General features: G+C 38.6%; 1 protein-coding gene across 1 annotated transcript; it reads left to right on the forward strand.

Annotated features, from left to right (window-relative positions):
* Positions 1 to 696: 696 nt before the first annotated feature.
* p2rx2 (purinergic receptor P2X, ligand-gated ion channel, 2) lies at positions 697 to 18,589 on the forward strand. The gene is made up of 12 exons (XM_061906492.1): positions 697 to 928; positions 1,167 to 1,302; positions 1,381 to 1,452; positions 1,524 to 1,599; positions 1,671 to 1,767; positions 8,461 to 8,541; positions 11,005 to 11,158; positions 12,119 to 12,249; positions 12,766 to 12,856; positions 12,936 to 13,001; positions 13,087 to 13,164; positions 18,073 to 18,589. The coding sequence occupies exons 1-12, from the start codon at positions 789 to 791 to the stop codon at positions 18,169 to 18,171; spliced, it is 1,221 nt and encodes a 406-aa protein (XP_061762476.1). The 5' UTR covers positions 697 to 788; the 3' UTR covers positions 18,172 to 18,589.
* Positions 18,590 to 21,164: the final 2,575 nt, after the last annotated feature.

Below are 21,164 nucleotides of genomic sequence, written 5' to 3' on the forward strand. Positions count from 1 at the left end.
ATAGTGGGGTCAGCAGGAGATCATCTTGAGTGGAGACAGGCCAGCATTGCAGAGACATCATAAACTGATGCACAGATGAGTGGTCCACCCCGGGTCCTAACTTTGAACAGCTAGCGGGTCATCTGTGGTCACCTAATAACCTCTCCACGCAGGAGAGGGGGGCAGAGCAGAAAAGAGACGGAAGATCAACTAGTCTAAAAAGAATGTTTTATAGGGGGGCTAGAGTATACAAAATAGTTTTAAGATGGGACTTAAATGCTTCTACTGAGGTAGAATCTCTAATTGTTACCGGGAGGGCATTCCAGTGTACTGGAGCCCGAATAGAAAACGCTCTATAGCCCGCAGACTTTTTTTGGGCTCTGAAATACCTTTAATATAACATTGATATAATATATTTAGTTACGTTTTCATATTACAATGGTTTGTGCAATTACTGCTTATGTGTGAGTTCATGCTTGTGTGACAATTTACTAGATTTCATGAATTAAATATTGTTAATTATTGATTAGAAATATCAAAGTGCATATAGGAAATATTTGAAAAAAATGAGCTCCAGACTAAAATGACCTAAACAAAGAGACCATCAGGTTAAAGTACAATAGATCTATCTATACACTGCAATGTAGCCCCACCCCCTCATATGTTCTGGTTGGGCTAAGCACAGTGATGCATGAAGGACATGCAGACTGGAGCAGGGTGGAGAGGCAGAGAACGTAGAGGAATATATCAATGGAAATTTAAAGACATCAAATCAAATTTTCGGCGAGAAGGTATTTTATAAATCAATTATGGGATTCCTTGCATTTTTAAAAGACTATTTTCTTGGTTTCTGGGATTATGAGACCCCAAAGATCATGGTGGTTAAAAACACAACTCTTGGAGTCATATACAGAGGAGTTCAGTTTATTGTCATCACCTACTTTGTCTGGTAAGCTTTATAATTGTGTAATAATCATTTTCTGATTGCATGCAACACAATTAACAACACAAAACGCCAGACAATGAGATATTATTTGCACTATTTAAACATTTTCTAAATTTTTTGTCATCTGTTATTGTTATAATGACGCCGATTGGAGCTGTTGCAGGTCTCAGATGCACAGAAATGATAGAAGAGTGTCATGATTATCATCATCATCAGAAGTGTTGTTGTTTGTGTTCTCAAGGTACGTGTTCATAAGTCAGAAAGCGTACCAAGAGAGCGAAACACGTCCTGAAAGCTCTGTTTACACTCGCATGAAAGGCTCAGCGATTCGTGGCGATCAAATCCTGGACACTGTGGAATATGTTCGACCATCAGAGGTGCAGAAGCCACAGTATACCACACATACGTTGCATCTTGGAGGTTCACATAATCTTATTGTGACCTCACTCTTGTAGGGTGGTGATGTCATCAGTACAATACTGAGACGAGAAGTCACATATGACCAGAAGCCGGGAACCTGCGCCGAGGTAGCTGTCCTTGTGTCAAAGAGTAGAACTCAATGATTTCATGTGGTAAAAACACTTTTCTTTGGTTCCAGTATTTTGGGGTTGCAAAAGCCAACTGCTCAAGGGACTCAGACTGTGTCCAAGGAGAGGTGGACTTTGATGGCCACGGTATGCTCTTCATTTTTAATTATGAAGTATTTCAAGAAACTTCTGTATTTTTAGTTATGTTGGTCACACAGGTCGGCGGACTGGAAGGTGCATTCGATATTACAACCGCACCTTTAAAACCTGTGAGATCCAAACGTGGTGCCCTATTGAGGAGTATGCTGTGCAGCGGTAAGGAGGGTGAAGTTCCACGCCTACACTATAATTAGCTTTGCAATATTTATAGTCAATAAAGTGAAAAAATGCACCTGAATTAAAAAAATCATGCAATTCGTAATAAAAATATCTTCCAATGCGCACTATATTTTTGATATATTGGATTTATCGTCACTTGTTTGCCATCATTGCAGACACAATTTGTTTTTTTGCACAAAACTCAGATTGGATTTTTTTGGGCTGAATTTGTTTCTCATACAAAAATGTCAGGGGGGCACTTTAATTTACATTTCGTTCATTAAAGATCGTAATAACCAACCAGATCTGAACAAAACAACATCTTTAAATCGAGTCATTGGTACGTATATACAGTATATACATATAATGATAAATTGCATTTTTTAATGACTCAATTTAAAAGAAAATAGCTGGGGGATATTGTTGCGTGATATAGATGATATACGGTATAAATGACAGACATTAGGTCGACGATACAGCTTTTAATGCCAATGTTACATCGTGATGATATTCATGTCAATGACACATTCTAGCTCTGTTACGCAAATTTGATGGCAACAAGCAAACAAACGCATTCTTAATCCTAATGTCCCTCCACAGTGCAAAGCCACTTTAAAGTCAGCAATCCTTGCCTCCAAGTACCATCATCACTGGAGGACGACGAATAGCAAAACAAGCTACACGACACTACGTAGGAGGATATTTTACCCGCACGCTAGCGCTCATGAATGTAAACAAAGGTGGGAGAATCAATACAAATATCGACAGTCATAATATCAAGTATATAAGCAGTATATGATCGATACTTCAGTGGTTGGATGTATATTTCTTATCATGAAAACATATTTTGTTTTTATTATTTACACTCTCAGGAAATAGTCTCACAAGGGCTTTAAGGGCAAAAATCAAAGTATTTGAATCAGAACCAATATTAGGAAATAATGTAAATATTGAGTTGATATCGATACAATGCCATTTTTATTTTGTCTTAGTATATTTGTAGTCAAAATATTTATCATTCAATGATATTGAACATTTTAAGTATCAGTATTAATATTTTTATTGCCTCTGTAACTACTTGGTATTGGATCGATACCTACATTTGTAGTATCGACCAAAACTAATGTTAAGTATCCAAATAACAGAAGCATACATGTTTATTACATTGGAACAGAAGTGTAGATAGAAACATGTTACAGCAAAAAGTAACCAGATAATAACAATACATTAACAAGTAGATTAATAATAGCTTCGACAAGTAATACAAACAGAAATGACAAAATATGTCAGCAGCCAAGTTGTACCAAATTGTGAGCCTTTGTAACCAATTTTGAAATGGTTCTATTATCGTTTACATGCCAAATAATATATTCTGATATATATCATCAGGAGGCTGCAATGTGTATTACAATATAGATTTTAGACCACATTCGCCTATACTTGGGGCGAATATGTAACAAGCTACAGTACAGACCAAAAATCGTCCCCGGCAGCACCTTTGACAGCCTTTTTGTGGAGTTTTAAAATCATTTAAAAGACAAAAGGTATTATTGTGGAACTTTTGGAGGTACCTATAAATACAGGATCATAAATAATTTCAGCAGCGTTTGCCAAACCCAGAGTTGAGACTGTTCATTTTTGGGGGGCGTCGTTGGTAGTAAGAGTACATTCATGTTGCTTAGGTTCTTTATTTTTACAAAGTTTGTAGTTTATTGTATATTTCAGTATGTCTTAGTAGGATTGGCTCTGAGGAAGAAACCACATTTTTAGTTGGGTCATGTTTGAGAGATCCTGCATTGGAGGATGTCCTGTGGGATACATTGTGGCCATTTACGACCATGCATTTCTAGTTTAATGGCTACTTTCACTATTGATTTCCAATGCAAAGTAGCACTTTCCTCTGTTGTGACACATTAAAAGGGATTTCACTTAGTTTTTCAGAAAAAATATTCTACAAAATTAAATATTTATGGGGCACTCAATGCAAAACATGAAAAATACAAATCACAAACTCAACATGTTTTAGAGTAAATTACACAACAGTTTTAGTGATCCCAGGATGCTGAGAAGGCCAGCAAATGGCATGCAGAAGGTCAATAAATTAGGTACCAGGCAAAAAGAAACATAACTGGTCCAGCAGGAACTCAGAAAGCAACAGAACACTTTGCCTGGATATTTTTAATGTTGATTTTGAAAATAAGTATGTGTAGCTAAAACATGTATGTGTTTGATGCTCTAAAGCTCGTATTTTATTCCTCTTGATTGGGACTATGACCTTTGTTATAGCTTTAATCATCAACATGAATATGGAGGACTAAACAAATTCGAAAATCAGCTTTCAAGTATTCATGAATTAGCAATGGAAGGATAAAACGCAGGCCCGAGACTGCAAAGTGGCCTCTCTTAAACAAAAAACAATGACCTACAATTATGTGTGTTCTTACTATTCGTTTAAGTAAATTATCAAGTTAATTGAAGTACCGTATTTCCTTGAATTGCCGCCGGGGCACTAATTAATTTAAAACCTCTTCTCATTCCTGCACTTACCAAAGGCATGCGGTAAAAGTAAGCATGCACTAATTATTTTAAAACTTTTTCTCACTCCAGCACTTACCCAAGGCATACAGTAAACATTTGAGTGTGATGTAATCTTGGGCCTTAAATCCTACTGAATAGCTCTTAATCTTCTTCCCTTTATAAAATTTCAAATTACCGGTATTGAAATCAGCCTCCTCCATTTTGAAAATGAGGACAGGAGAAGTGTCACTCGTGACGTCACAAGTTTGACCAGGCGGTAATACTAAACATGCGCTAATTATTTTGCGAAGCGAGTTTGACCCGGCAGTAATTCAAGGCAGGAGCATACTATATGCCCTGCGGCAATTCAAGGAAATACGTTAAAATAAAATATAGAGGAACAGGGTATATATTATAAAATGTACTGTTTTGCACACTCTTGGCATTCTCTCGATTAGCTTTAAGAGGATCAAGACTGTTGGGAAACAGATTCAGGTGACTACCTACTCAGTGGCCTAGTGGTTAGAGTGTCCGCCCTGAGATCGGTATGTTGGGAGTTCAAACCCCAGCCGAGTCATACCAAAGACTATAAAAAAAAATGGGATCCGTTGCCTCCCTGCTTGGCACTCAGCATCAAGGGTTGGAATTTGGGGTTAAACCACCATAAAATGATTCCCAGGCGCGACACCGCTGCTGCCCACTGCTCCCCTCACCTCCCAGGGGGTGCATAAGGGGATGGATCGAATGCAGATGACAAATTTCACCACACCTAGTGTGTGTGTGAGAATCATTGGTACTTTTACTTTACTTTACCTCTTGAAGCTCATCGAGAGAATGCCAAGAGTGTGCAAAGCAGTAATCAGAGCAAAGGGTGGCTATTTTGAAGAAACTCGAATATAAAAATGGTTTTCAGTGATGTCACCATTTTTTGTTAAGTACATAACTCCACATGTGTTCATTCATCATTTGATGCCTTCAATGACAATCTACAATGTACAAACCCCGTTTCCATATGAGTTGGGAAATTGTGTTAGATGTAAATAGAAACGGAATACAATGATTTGTCAATCCTTTTCAACCTATATTCAGTTGAGTGCACTACAAAGACAAGATATTTGATGTTCAAACTCATAAACTTAATTTTTTTCTGCAAATAATAATTAACTTAGAATTTCATGGCTGCAACACGAGCCAAGGTAGTTGGGAAAGGGCATGTTCACCACTGTGTTACATCATCTTTTCTTTTAACAACACTCAATAAAGGTTTGGCAACTGAGGAAACTAATTGTTGAAGCTTTGAAATTGGAGTTCTTTCCCATTCTTGTTTTATGTAGAGCTTCAGTCGTTCAACAGTCCGGGGTCTCCGCTGTCGTATTTTACGCTTCATAATGCGCCACACATTTTCGATGGGAGACAGGTCTGGACTGCAGACGGGCCAGGAAAGTACCCGCACTCTTTTAATATGAAACCACGCTGTTGTAACACGTGGCTTGGCGTTTTCTTGCTGAAATAAGCAGGGGCGTCCATGGTAACGTTGCTTGGATGACAACATATGTTGCTCCAAAACCTGTATGGACCATTCAGCATTAATGGTGCCTTCACAGATGTGTAAGTTACCCATGCCTTGGGCACTAACACATCCCCATACCATCACAGATGCTGGCTTTTGAACTTTGCGCCTATAACAATCCGGATGGTTATTTTCCTCGTTGTTCCGGAGGCCACCACGTCCACAGTTTCCAAATATAATTTGAAATGTGGACTCGTCAGACCACAGAACACTTTTCCACTTTGCATCAGTCCATCTTAGATGAGCTCGGACCCAGCGAAGCCAGGGGCGTTCCTTGGTGTGGTTGATAAATAGGTTTTACTTTGCATAGCAGAGTTTTAACTTGCACTTACAGATGTAGCAACCAACTGTACTTACTGACAGTGGTTTTAAGAAGTGTTCCTGAGCCCATGTAGTGATATCCTTTACACACTGATGTCGGTTTTTGATGCAGTACCGCCTGAGAAATCAAAGGTCCGTAATATCATCGCTTACGTGCAGTGATTTCTCCAGATTCTCTAAACCTTTTGATGATTTTACGGACCGTAAATGGTAAAATCCCTAAATTTTTTGCAATAGCTCGTTGAGAAATGTTGTTCTAAAACTGTTCGACAATTTGCTTACAAATTGGTGACCTTCGCCCCATCCTTGTTTGTGAATTACTTAGCATTTAATGGAAGCTGCTTTTATACCCAATCATGGCACCCACCTGTTCCCAATTGGCCTGCACACCTGTGGGATGTTCCAAATAAGTGTTTGATGAGCATTCCTCAACTTTATCAGTATTTATTGACAGCTTTCCTAACTTCTTTGTCACATGTTGCTGGCATCAATTTCTAAAGTTACTGATTATTTGCAAAAAAAAATTAAGTTTATGAGTTTGAACATCAAATATCTTGTCTTTGTAGTGCACTCAAATGAATATGGGTTGAAAAGGATTTGCAAATAATTGCATTCCGTTTTTATTTACATCTAACACAATTTCCCAACTCATATGGAAACGGGGTTTGTAAATAGTCATGAAAAAAAAGAAAATACATTGAATGAGAAGGTGTGTCCAAACTTTTGTCCTGTACTGTATTTAAGATGAGTGGTGTTGACAGTTTAACTATATCAACACAATATTTAAACTAAGGTAGTTATTTATATATCATTTATTAAATATTTGATAATGACAAAGTATTTGATGTTGTACGTAACTGCACCGTACAAAGGCGCAGGACTAAATTTGGCCAAATGGTGGGGTCTATCAGTCATGGAACAGCCAGGCTGCCAGTTCATGTCAGAAACTGTGACACCTATCTAACATTTAAAACTGCACTTAAACAGTGGTTGAAAACTAATCAGACATGCACGCACAATTAGATTATTCACTCGTTTTTATTGTTTGTTTTTTTGATCCATCGTTTGTGCTTATGGTATGCTTGTAATGTGTAATGTATTGTGATCGATGTATTCTTTTGTATCATGACCTGTTGAATGTTTACTGTATTAACCTGCCTCAGGACAAAGGATGAAAATGAGCTATTCTGCTAACTCCAGCATATTTACGTTGTTGCTCTATGTTGATGAATATGCATTGTCCTAATTCAAATTAATAAATAAATAAATCGCGAGAGATTTAGTTTATTTGCTATGATGTAGGTAATTATTGTTAGCTTAGAGCAGTGGTTCTCAAATGAGGGTACGCGTACCCCTGGGGGTACTTGAAGGTATGCCAAGGTGTATGTGAGATTTTTTTTTAAATATTCTAAAAATAGCAACAATTCAAAAATCCTTTATAAATATATTTAATGAATAACTTCAACAAAATATGAATGTAAGTTCATAAACTGTGAAAAGATGTGCAACAATGCAATATTCAGTGTTGACGCTAGATTTTTTGTGGACATGTTTCATAAATATTGATGTTAAAGATTTATTTTTTTGTGAAGAAATGTTCAGAATTAAGTTCATGAATCCAGATGGATCTCTATTACAATCCCCAAAGAGGGCACTTTAAGTTGATGATTACTTCTATGTGTAAAAATATTTATTTATTATTGAAAGGGAATAAGCGGTAGAAAATGGATGGATGGATGAATCACTTGTTTATTTTTCAACATGTTTTTAGTTATTTTTATATCTTTTTTTCCCAAATAGTTCAAGAAAGACGAAAGACCACTACAAATGAGCAATATTTTGCACTGTTATACAATTTAATATATCAGAAACTGATGACATAGTGCTGTATTTTACTTTTTTATCTCTTTTTTTCAACCAAAAATGCTTTGCTCTGATTAGGGGGTACTTGAATTAAAGAAATGTTCACAGGGGGTACATCACTGAAAAAAGGTTGAGAACAGCTGGCTTAGAGGAGCGGCTCTGTACTATGTTTGGAGACACATGATCAGCTGCTAGTTGCTTGTCAGCTGGCAGACTAAAAACAAATACACTATCAACCAGAGGGGATCGGCAACGTTTTTTCAGTAGAAATCGGCACATCCCTAATATTACAGCTACAGGTGTTAACATTGTGGGTGGAGGAATGCATTTCACAGCTTGATGGTAAAAGCTGTTTTTGAGCCTGTTGGGTCATGTATTGCAATATTGAATGTGTAAATAAACGTGTGTAATTCTTACAGAGAACCAGCTTTGGTGGAAGCCATCAATTTCACAGTATTCATCAGAAACTCCATACGCTTCCCAAAGTTTGGAGTGCTGAGGTACACACACACACACACACACACACACACACACACACACACACACACACACACACACACACACATGTCCATGATGTCACACACACACATGTCCATGATGTCACACACACACACACATGTCCATGATGTCACACACACATTCATGATGTCACACACACACACACACACACACACACACACACACACACACACACACACACACACACACACACACACACACACACATGTCCATGATGTCACACACACACATGACGTTGATGTCACACACCCACACACACATGTCGATAATGTCTCACACACACACACACACACACACACACACGTACGTCGATGATGTCACACACACACACGTCCATGATGTCACACACACACACACATGTCCATGATGTCACACACACACACACACACACATGTCCATGATGTCACACACACACATGTCCATGATGTCACACACACACACACATGTCCATGATGTCACACACACACACACACACACACACACACACACACACACACACACACGTCGATGATGTCACACACACATGTCGATAATGTCTCTCACACACACACACCCACACGTCGATGATGTCACACACACACACGTCGATGATGTCACACACACATGTTGATGATGTCTCACACACACACGTCCATGATGTCACACACACACACACACACATTCATGATGTCACACACACACACACACACACACATGTCCATGATGTCACACACACACATGACGTTGATGTCACACACCCACACACACATGTCGATAATGTCTCACTCACACACACACACACACACACACACACACACACGCACGCGTCGATGATGTCACACACACACACGTCCATCATGTCACACACACACACACACACACATGTCCATGATGTCACACACACACATGACGTTGATGTCACACACCGACACACACATGTCGATAATGTCACACACACACACACACACACACACACACACACATGTCGATGATGTCACACAAACACACATGTCGATGATGTCACACACACACACACATGTCGATGATGTCACACACACATGTTGATGATGTCTCACACACACACACACACACACACACATGTTAACGATGTCACAGACACACACACATGTCGATGATGTCACACACACACATGTCGATGACGTCACACACACACATTTTAATGATGTCACACACACATGTCGATGATGTCACACACGTCGATGATGTCACACACACACATGTCAATGATGTCATATGCATGTTGATGATGTCACACACACACATGTCGATAATGTCTCACACACACACACACATGTCCATGATGTCACACACACACGACGTTGATGTCACACACCCACACACACATGTTGATAATGTCTCACACACACACACACACACGCACACACACACACACACACACACACACACACACACACACACACACACACACACACACACACACACACACACACACGTACGTCCATGATGTCACACACACACACATGTCCATGATGTCACACACACATTCATGATGTCACACACACACACACATGTCGATAATGTCTCACACACACCCACACACACGTCGATAATGTCTCACACACACACACACACACATGTCCATGATGTCACACACACACGACGTTGATGTCACACACCCACACACACACGTCGATAATGTCTCACACACACACACACACACGCACACACACACACACACACACACACACACACACACACACACACACACACACACACACACACACACACACGTACGTCGATGATGTCACACACACACGTCCATGATGTCACACACACACACACACATGTCCAAGATGTCACACACACACACACGCACACACACACACACACACACACACACACACACACACACACACACACACACACACACACACACACACACACACACACATGTCCATGATGTCACACACACACATGTCCATGATGTCACACACACACACACATGTCCATGATGTCACACACACATTCATGATGTCACACACACACACACACACACACACACACACACACACACACATTTCCATGATGTCACACACACACATGACGTTGATGTCACACACCCACACACACATGTCAATAATGTCTCACACACACACACACACACACGTACGTCGATGATGTCACACACACACATGTCCATGATGTCACACACACACACACATGTCCATGATGTCACACACACACACACACACACACACACACACACACACACACACACACACACACACACACACACACACACACACACACACACACACACACACATGTCCATGATGTCACACACACACACACACACACACACACACACACACACACACACACACACACACACACACACACACACACGCACACACGCACACACACACACACACACACACACTGATCATAGCAGTGACTTTAGAATCTTTCTTCCCTTCCGACAGGGGTAATATTAAAGATGCTTCAAACAAGCGCAACATGCACAAATACCTCAGCAGATGTCAGTACGATGAGGAGAAGGAGCCCTACTGTCCAAATTTCCGACTAGGATATATTGCCCATCAAGCCCGGGAGAACTTCAGTGAGCTCTGCAGGACGGTTAGTGGTAGTTAAGAGTGCTCCGAAAAAATTGATTCACATTCAAATCGTGATTTTTATTTATTTTGATTAAATCATAATTTTCAAGAATTGATTTATTTTTTTTAAAAAGACAATTTTTGGGGGGCACTTTTTCTTAAAGAATAAACAATAAACAACTATTATTGATACTGTAGCTTTCATGAATTTGTGTTTTTTCTTTTTTTAATATTGTAATTAATAAGTATTGTATTTGTATGTCTTCTCAATGACATTTCTATCTTAAGTGTTGCAAAGCTGGCATTGTGTTGGTGTTGCTCTATTTTATTTGACTATAGATATGTTAACATTCTGTAATTTTTGTAATTTTCAAAAGCTGTTTTCATATCGCGTATAAGTCGTAGGTCAGCAATCAACCTCTAACACAGGGGTCGGAACCTTTTTGGCTGACAGAGCCATGAAAGCCAAATATTTCCCAATGTATTTCCGTAAGAGCCAGCTTTTGTATTGGATTGTGTAGAATAAATAATAAACATGATTTCCACAGAGGCAGCACAGTGGTGAAGGGGTTAGTGCGTCTGCCTCACAATACTAAGGTCCTGAATAGTCCTGGGTTCAATCCCGGGCTTGGGATATTTCTGTGTGGAGTTTCCATGTCCTCCCCGTAACTGTGTGGGTTCCCTCCGGGTACTCCGGCTTCTTCCCACCTCCAAAGACATGCACCTGGGGATAAGTTGATTGGCAACACTAAAATTGGCCCTAGTGTGTGAATGTGAGTGTGAATGATGTCTGTCTATCTGTGTTGGCCCTGCGATGAGGTGCCGACTTGTCTAGGGTGTACACCGCTTTCCGCCCGATTGTAGCTGAGATAGGCACCTGCGCCCGACGCGACCCCAAAGGGAGTAAGCGGTAGAAAATGGATGGATGGATGGATTTCCACAGATACATACAGTAGTACATGGTTTTATGGTAATTTTTCAGGGAGGAGTGATTGGTGTTTTCATAAATTGGAACTGTGACCTGGATCTGGATCCTTCCCGTTGCAAGCCCAAATATTCCTTCAGGCGTCTTGATCTCAGAAAGGATCAGGCCAACTCTGGATACTATTGCAGGTAAATTTAACTTTTCCTTTAGTTTTATTCTCAGTGTATATTGGGGAATTTTTCGAGCTTTCGGGTAAAGTTTTGCTGTTTTTTGGCCACAGCTTTTTTGTATTACTCTAAATGGATTTTCCCCCCCCCCATTGTTGTTGTTTGTCTATGGATGTTGTCCTTTATCCAGGTCATTGACATCTCAGGGCATTCAATCGATCACAACTGGACTATTTGGTTTGTCTTTGAAGACGTTTCGCCGCTCATCCGAGTAGGCTTCATCAGTTCATGTTCATAGACTTAGCTTGCCTGCTCAGATGAGCGGTGAAACATCTTCTGAGACAACCCAAGTTGCGATTGTTGCTGTTTCTAAGTTCAGGGTTTCATTTCGGTGAACAATTTGTCATACTTACTATATGTTCACGTTTCATTCCCTGATGATTTTTTGTCCTGGTGGCTCTTAACTGCTATAGCATAATCCTAAAAATTGGAAGATTGTGGTTGTGTATTTTTACCCTAAACATCTTCATCACCAAGGTTTGCAAAATACTACCACAAAGACGGGAAGGAGTCTCGGACACTTATCAAAGCCTACGGCATCCGCTTGGACATCATTGTTCATGGACAAGTAAGAAAAGTTTGTTTTAAAAAAAAAAAATCTAATTCCAGATATTTCTGCATGAATTACTATGTTACAATTATTACAGGCAGGTAAATTTAGCCCAATCCCAACCATCATCAGCACAGTGACTGCCTTGACTTCAGTGGGGATTGTGAGCTTTACCATTTTTTCATCATTTATCAAAATGATGAAAAACACGTTCTGACACAAACAAAATGTTCTTCTCGTTCTATCAGTGCACCATTTTTTGTGACTGGATCATGCTGACATTTATTGACAAGGATGACATATACAGAGAGAAAAAGTTGGATTACGTGAGTAAACATCAACAACATTCTACATTACAAATAAGAATTGGTAATATTTAGTTTAGTTTATTAAGGATCCCCATTAATCCACACCACATTGGAGAATATTCTTCAGATTCATACTGGAGTAATATATAGTAACAGAGCTTTATTCTCAATAACTGTAATAATTTATGTTTGCATTTTCATATAACATAATTTAACAACCATTTTAGTTTCTGAGTTTGTTGGAATAACCTCTCAGTGCAGAAACATTTTCATACCAATCTCAACATATTAGGACTTTCTGCACAATCTAAAAAGAACAAAAATACATTGCTATCTCATTATCTGCTTTTGTAAAACTAAACATTTCAATTCTCTGACATTTAAATGTGTAAGTTATAAAAAAAAGATGTCATAAATTTTAATATAGAATTAATATAGTTGTGAAAGCTAAATAATAGGGTTGATTGAATCAATTGAAGAATGTATAAGACTTATACCCTCTATCAAAAAAACAAAACAAAAACATAATCAAAATAACAATGATGTATTATTGTGATTCATATTGGCCACCAATGACAGTCCTATACAGATAATCTATATTTTACACTCTAAAGTAGAAGAACATTTTACAGATTTATACTAATATGTTGTATTAGTGAACAATAAGTAAATAATGACAACTTATATGATTATTCAAGTTCTGGGCACTTTGCATTGAATGTGTTTGCACATTTTTGTAAAAAAACAACAACAACAAAAAAAAAACGTTTTTTACGTATGTTTTAAGAAGCTTCCTTCCACCGAATTTATGTAACTATTAGTTTTTTTAGTGCATGACGTAAACATACCAAACTTTGTGTAATAGGCAACGACATTTTAAATATTCATTTGTAAATTCACAGCAAATAACTGGCTAATAATTGCATTAGTTTCACAGTAACATTTATCTTTACAGCAATTTACTGCAACTGCAGAGCCATGGGTTTACAGTTAATTACATAAAATTTACAACTAAATAATTCAACTTCACAATTTTAGTGTGATAGTTTATTACTCTCCCGCTTTACCAGCATAAAACCACCACTCAATTGTGTGATATTATCGAGGACCATGATTACAGTATTTTGCTGTGAAATGTAATGGTATTGTCATTTTTTACAGACATTTGCTGTAATATTACAGTACATTTTGATTATAATGTTTTATTGTGAAATATATACTGTGAAATCCTTGTAAATCTTTACAGTGTCAGTTTAGGCTGGTATGGGGGCCCAGATTTTGGTGCTACGCCCCTGCCGGTCTGCACAATAATAAACAGTAGTTCTGGTAATAGATAATAGACGAGAAGTGTCCAACTCATTTTAGCTCAGGGGCCGCATGGTGGAAATTCGATTCCCACGTGGGCCGGACGGGTAAAATCATGGCATGATAACTTAAAAATACAACTACGCCAACTTGAGATTGTTTTCTTTGTTTGATTTCGGCCCAAAATGGAACAAGCACATTGTCAAAATGTACATATCACAAATAATCCTCTTGACAAAACACTTCAAGTTAGTTGAAAATTCTAAGGAAGAAATTGGTGCAGGTGCAAAACCAACATGAAGAACGCAATGAATTTAGACCTCATCTCAGTGTATCTACAAAGCAATTAAACTTTAAGTCTCAGTCCATCGAGGATTGAACAAAAAAATAAAATAAGCATAAAATAAAAATGCTTCTAAGTATCAACTACCTAATTTGTCATTTCCACTCTTCACTCTCTTTAAATTTGCTACAGAAGACAGTCATTTTCACAGAACTATATCAGGGTGCAGCATTTTAAGTGAGGTTACCAATCCTGGTTTTTTTTTTACGTTGGGTCGAAGGGGAGGAGTCGCAGCCCCGCTTTACCATCAGAATCAGAATCAGAATCAGAATCAGAATCAGAATCAGAATCAGAAATACTTTTGTTAATCCCCGAGGGGAAATTACAATTTCCAGCACAACCCCATTCAAGATAATAATAATAATAATAATGGATTAGATTTATATCGCGCTTTTCTATTATTATATACTCAAAGCGCTCACAGAGAAGTGGGAACCCATCATTCATTCACACCTGGTGGTGGTAAGCTACATCTGTAGCCACAGCTGCCCTGGGGTAGACTGACGGAAGCGTGGCTGAACATTAACAGCGCTGCCATATTTCTGACAGGGGAAACAGAAGCAGGCGTCTCGCACCACAGAATACTCTAGCCATGGTCGTGTGCGGTACCAGGCAGGATTGAATGATCTTAATGTTGTACCAAATGCACGCTTTGGGTAGCCACCCATTATTGGCTGAGATGGTGCGTTGCCATTTAAGTCACTGGGGGAGCGCTTGTTGGGGGGACGGAGGGAGCTGGTTCAGGAGAAACAGTGCTTGCTGGTGCTAAAGGTGCAGTATTGCTAGCTGCTATCCCTGATGTACTAGCAGTAGCATCATTGCTACTATTACACGCAGGAGCAGGACTAAACTTTTTAAATGCTCTGAAAAATGGATGCATTACAGAGCATTAACTGTTTCTTTGTGAGATGCTGGAAGCTGGAGCAGAAAATAAGTAAGCTTGAATAACAACAGAAAAAACCCGCTGTGATTACATGAAGAAAAACAACAACAGTACAGGACTACAGCCTGGGGCGGGGCTTTACGTAGGGGTCTGTCAGACACAGGTCACTTGTCTTCAGTTTGTCACATGCAGTGGACGTGGGCACTCATCTGGGCACAAAATGCATTCACTCCAACGTATGTGTGTTGCCCACTAGCTTGTAAATTGATGAAAACGGCTGTGTTTTTGTTTTTAGGTGTCTTGGTCATATCAAATGAAACTTATAATTTGTTTATTACAAAATGTAGATTGAAACATTAAAGGTTGACTATGTAGAATTACAAGAAAAACAACAGAAAAAGAATTCCAGCAGTCGATTGCCAGACCGTTGCTAAGTAAAAGGGGCCGTTGCTAGGGACTCCGCTCTGAACAGAGGACAGCAGAGGAGGACTGCTAAGCAGGATATATACCTTATGTTTCATTTTTACCGTCATTAACAGCATCATAAATGACTTGTAGCTTGTTACAGGGACAGTGGAGGCTCTCTGCCTTCCAAACCACTGCTGCTCAGAGCCTCCGCTGTCACTGCTCTCGTCAACTTGTAAAAAAAAAAAAAAAGGAACTCCGTAGCACCGAAAGTCCGCAACGATAAACGTGTTTATGACAGATAAGACTACACAAATACACCCATCCTAACAAGTATATGATAAATGTAGACAACTTTTCCTTTACTTTTACTTTCATACTGCAACAGTGATTGGATGTTTACTGAGGACTGAGAGGTGTGAGCGGGTGTGTCTGCTGCGCAGCCTGTGGAATGGTGAATACACGCACAGCGGAGGGAGGGATGAGAGGGAAGCCGACACTACTATATCGTGTGTGTCCCTTTTTCGGCGGATTTTTCCGCTAGTGCAGATAGATTTTGTCAACTTGTAATGTAGTAATTTTGTGAGTTTATTCAAATTTGCTTTCTCAAATTTTGATTTGAGGGGGCAAGACATTTATTTAAGGGGGATCTGCCCCCTCTTGCCCCTGCGTAGAGCCGGCCATGTCTGGCGGGCCGGATTTAACCCGCATGTTTGACATCTTTGTTATAGACAGTCAAATGGGACAAAAATAAATAAATAAATAATCTTTAAATAATGACTTAAATCTGTCAATAACTAATTATAATTGGAATAAATACATAAACGTGTTGTTAAATGTGTCATTAATTGATTTATTGTAAAATTATATTAAATTACTAAATCATTTTTAATCGAGGATGATTTTATGCTTTATGCTTTAATTATTTCTTGATTTCATGAACATGTGTGTTGGATCGCACAGGCCTACCTATTGTTGGTTCTTATGAGTAAATACTAAACAGTTGAGCTGAATGGATTTGAAAAGATTTCAAGTTATGATAAGGTGCAATGTTCACTTTGTACTGATGATGTACTTTGCACACATCTCACAAACATGGTCGCCATTAGGGGTGTGGGGAAAAATCGATTCAAATACGAATCTAATTGTTTATGTTGTGCGATTCAGAATCGATTCTAATTTTTTTAAAATCGATAAAAAAAAATTTTCTATTTTTTTTTTTTTTTAATCAATCCAACAAACCACTAAACAGCAATACCATAACAATGCAATCCGATTCCAAAACCAAACCTGACCCAGCAACACTCAGAACTGCAATAAACAGAGCAATTGAGAGGAGACACAAACATGACACAGAACAAACCAAAAGTAGTGAAACAAAAATGAATATTATCAACAACAGTATCAATATTAGTTATAATTTCAGCATAGCAGTGATTAAAAATCCCTCATTGGCATTATCATTAGACATTTATAAAAATAAAAAAAAAGTGTCACAGTGGCTTACACTTGCAGCGCATCTCATAAGCTTGACAACACACTGTGTCCAACATTTTCACAAAGATAAAATAAGTCATATTTTTGGTTCGTTTAATAGTTCAAACACATTTACAATATTGCAATCCTTTACAATTATAAAAGCTTTTTACAAAAATGTACTACTCTGCTAGCATGTCAGCAGACTGGGGTAGATCCTGCTGAAATCCTATGTATTGAATGAATACATAATCATTTTGAATCGGAAAAATATCGTTTTTGAATCGAGAATCGAATCGAATGTAAAAAATCGATATATTATCGAATCGTGACCCCAAGAAACGATATTGAATCGAATCGTGGGACACCCAAAGATTCACAGCCCTAGTCGCCATGCAATAGAGATGAAAAGCGTAAAGTAGAGGTGCAGTATGTCAAGACAGCTTTATTACTGACATTATTGTCATCATCATTAGCAAGGTGGCTGCAACTGTCGTTTGTTTTCCCTCCCCAGGTTGTTAGTGAGCCTCCAGAGTCAGTTCCTCCACAGCTCCTTTACATCACCAGCTTCAGCTCCAACCATTCAGACTTGTCAGACGGTGTGCCGCTTTGATGCGCTCTCCAACCATCTTCTTGGACTGTGGCTACAACATTCTCTCAGGGCTTCTCGACAGCTTGTTCTCGCCAACCGATTTACCGATTCAGTTGTTTTCTATGTTGTTGTTGAGATAAAGACACTGTGTATTTTTTATTCACCTCTTGACTGCACCTTTCCCAAACAACGGCAAGTATCGCAACCGCAGCAGTTCACGCATATTAAACCAGTCCCTTGCAATTGTATTCCATTTGTTTTTAAACAGAGTGCAAAAATTACTAAAGCAGTGATTCTCAAACTGTGGTACGCCAAATAATCACTTGATTAAAGTACAGTGTTTTATTTTCCTTTATTCAAACACAGTGTTACTGTTCAAATTGTGTGTAATGTATTATGTTACAGTGGCGGAAAATATTAAACATACTTGTTAAATAAAGTCTATGCCTTGTTCTTTAATGAATACTTAGGCTTATTATGCTACTGTATTTTACTGTTGGTCATTATGGTGGTACTTGGAGAGGCAAGTTTTTTCTGAGGTGGTACTTGCGGAAAAAAAGTCTTATGTTTGTTTCTTGTGTAAATGAAGCAGAAATAACATGTAACAATGTACAGTGTGAGCAAAGTAAATTATATTTATATAGCGCTTGAGAAACCCATTATCCAGGTTGAAGCTAACTTTTCGTTTCAATTTTAATTTTCCTTCATTTAACCAGCTAAAAACCTATTGAGAATAAAATATATCTTGCAAGAGTGCAATGTAAAAAAAATGTTTGCACAATTTACAGTAAAATACCGGCAGCTGTAGTTTCCAGGAATTCACCGTAAAAATACAGTTACAATGTATAGAACAGTGGTTCTTAACCTGGGTTCAATCGAACCCTAGGGGTTTGGTGAGTCGGCCTCAGGGGTTCGGTGGATCCTCCACCGCGGAAGTCAAGCCACACCCGACTCATCGTGTACATAAAAACTTCTCCCTATCGTCATATTATGGATACGGCAACAGCAGATGTCAAACTGATTTGCTGGCGTATAATTTGTTGTAAGTTCATGCACTGGGTTGGTTTTGTTCTTTGAACAAGGTGATGTTCATGCACGGTTTATTTTGTGCACCAGTAAAAAATCACATAACCTTGTCTTGAATTTGAAAAAAATATATATTTTTCACTAAAGAAGGGTTCAGTGAATGCACATATGAAACTGGAGGGGTTCAGTACCTCCAACAAAGTTAAGAACCACTGGTATAGAACATCACGGTATGTTGATCTTGAATCCGTTAATTTTACAGTTGATAACAGTTTTTACTTATGGAAAATTACTATGAAAAAAACTGATGCATTGTTTATCTGTTTATGAAAAACCTAAAAGAAATTAATGTAAAATACTGGCAGCTGAGGTTGCCTGGAATTCACCATAAAACAAATGTAAATTGTTGCCAGTCAGCCTATCCTCAGGTGCATGACTTTGGAGGAAGCAGCAATACCCAGAAGGACCCCATGCAGTCACAGTGAGAACATGCAAAGTCCACATAGAAAGACCCCGATCCCGGGAATCGAACCCAGGACCTTCTCACATTAAGGCATGAGCACTAACCACTGCTGCCCTGTCACCAATACTAGCAGTTAGAAAACGCCTGTCTGGATTTTGACTCTTGAAAGTCTTTGTACAACCTTTCACTGAACAACAGACAACATGGCCTTCCGCAACATGTTCCTTCAAGTGAGTTATTAAAAATTACCCTTAAATGCTCTGTAACTGGAACTGGTTTCAAGCTATTATTTAACAGATACGGAGCATTTAAGGCCCATTTTTAATAACTCACTTCAAGGAACATGTTGCAGAAGGCCACGTTGTGAGTTGTCCAATGAAAGGTTGTACAAATACTTTCAAGTTAAAATCTTCATATACCGCGCTTACATGTCATGGAAACAAAGGATTTTTTCAGTTACTAGTATTGGTGACAGGGCAGAACAATGGAAACAGTGGTTAGTGCTTGTACCTTGCAGTGAGAAGGTCCTGGGTTCAATTCCCGGGCTAGGGGTCTTTCTTTGTGAAGTTTGCATGTTCTCCCTTGTGATTGAATTGGCTCTCTCTGGGTACTCTGGGTTCCTCCCACTATGCACCTGGGGATGGAATGATTGGCAACACTAAAATTGGGATCAATTTGTTTTAGGGTGAATTCCTGGCAACCACAGCTGCCAGTATCTTACCGTAAATTCCATAGTTTTTTTGTGAACAGGTTAACAATACATCTTTTTTTTAAACCGTAAAATCAATGGAATCAACATCAAGAGACTGCAATGTTCTATACATTGTGACTATATTTTTACGGTGAGTTGCTGGCAACTACACCTGCCAAGGGGGCAGCAAAAACAGGTTTCATATAACAACAAAAAAAGGAGCACTCACACACTAAAGTTAAAAGTACAAATTACTTAGAACAGAAACATGCATAAGGTAAAAAAAAAATATATTTCACTAAAACAAGTGTGGGTGGCACTGGGAGCAAGGTGGGTGTCTTGCCCAAGGACACAACGTCAGTGACTCGGAAGGCGAAAGTTAGATTTGAACCAGGAACCCTCGAGTTTCAGGTCGGCCGCTCCAACTCAGATATAAACTCTTAAGGAGCTCAAACAACACAATCGCTAAACCTCTTCGGTAATGTACGATATAAACATTTACTTCACAGTTTACACGGATACAATAAGAATCAGAGTCAGAAGTACTTTATTAATCCCAAAAGGGAAATCAAATGTAGTACTTTAACTGATGAGCTCAAGTGGTTCTGTGACATAGCGCTTAACTCAAAGCACTTGTATCTCAAATCAACTTCGCCTATTGATACGAATTGAAATCAATTGAATTGGTGCTTGTCCACCCCAAAAACAGCACCAAATTTTAACATGCCTTTTAAAAGGAAAAACAAACTTTTAGATTACAAAAAAATTGTATAAATATATTACAATAGAATGTAATACTAAAACTACACTACGGTAGTATTATGAAGTAATGTA

This window comes from Nerophis ophidion, linkage group LG07, assembly GCF_033978795.1.
Source record: "Nerophis ophidion isolate RoL-2023_Sa linkage group LG07, RoL_Noph_v1.0, whole genome shotgun sequence".
Classification (NCBI taxonomy): domain Eukaryota; kingdom Metazoa; phylum Chordata; class Actinopteri; order Syngnathiformes; family Syngnathidae; genus Nerophis; species Nerophis ophidion.

Excerpts from the sequence above, each read along its gene's own strand:
- p2rx2 (XM_061906492.1), top strand. The coding sequence starts at position 789 with ATGGGATTCCTTGCATTTTTAAAAGACTATTTTCTTGGTTTCTGGGAT. Across the intron at positions 1,600-1,670 it reads GGTGGACTTTGATGGCCACG|GTCGGCGGACTGGAAGGTGC; the intron begins GTATGCTCTTCA and ends TTGGTCACACAG. Across the intron at positions 8,542-11,004 it reads CCAAAGTTTGGAGTGCTGAG|GGGTAATATTAAAGATGCTT; the intron begins GTACACACACAC and ends CCCTTCCGACAG.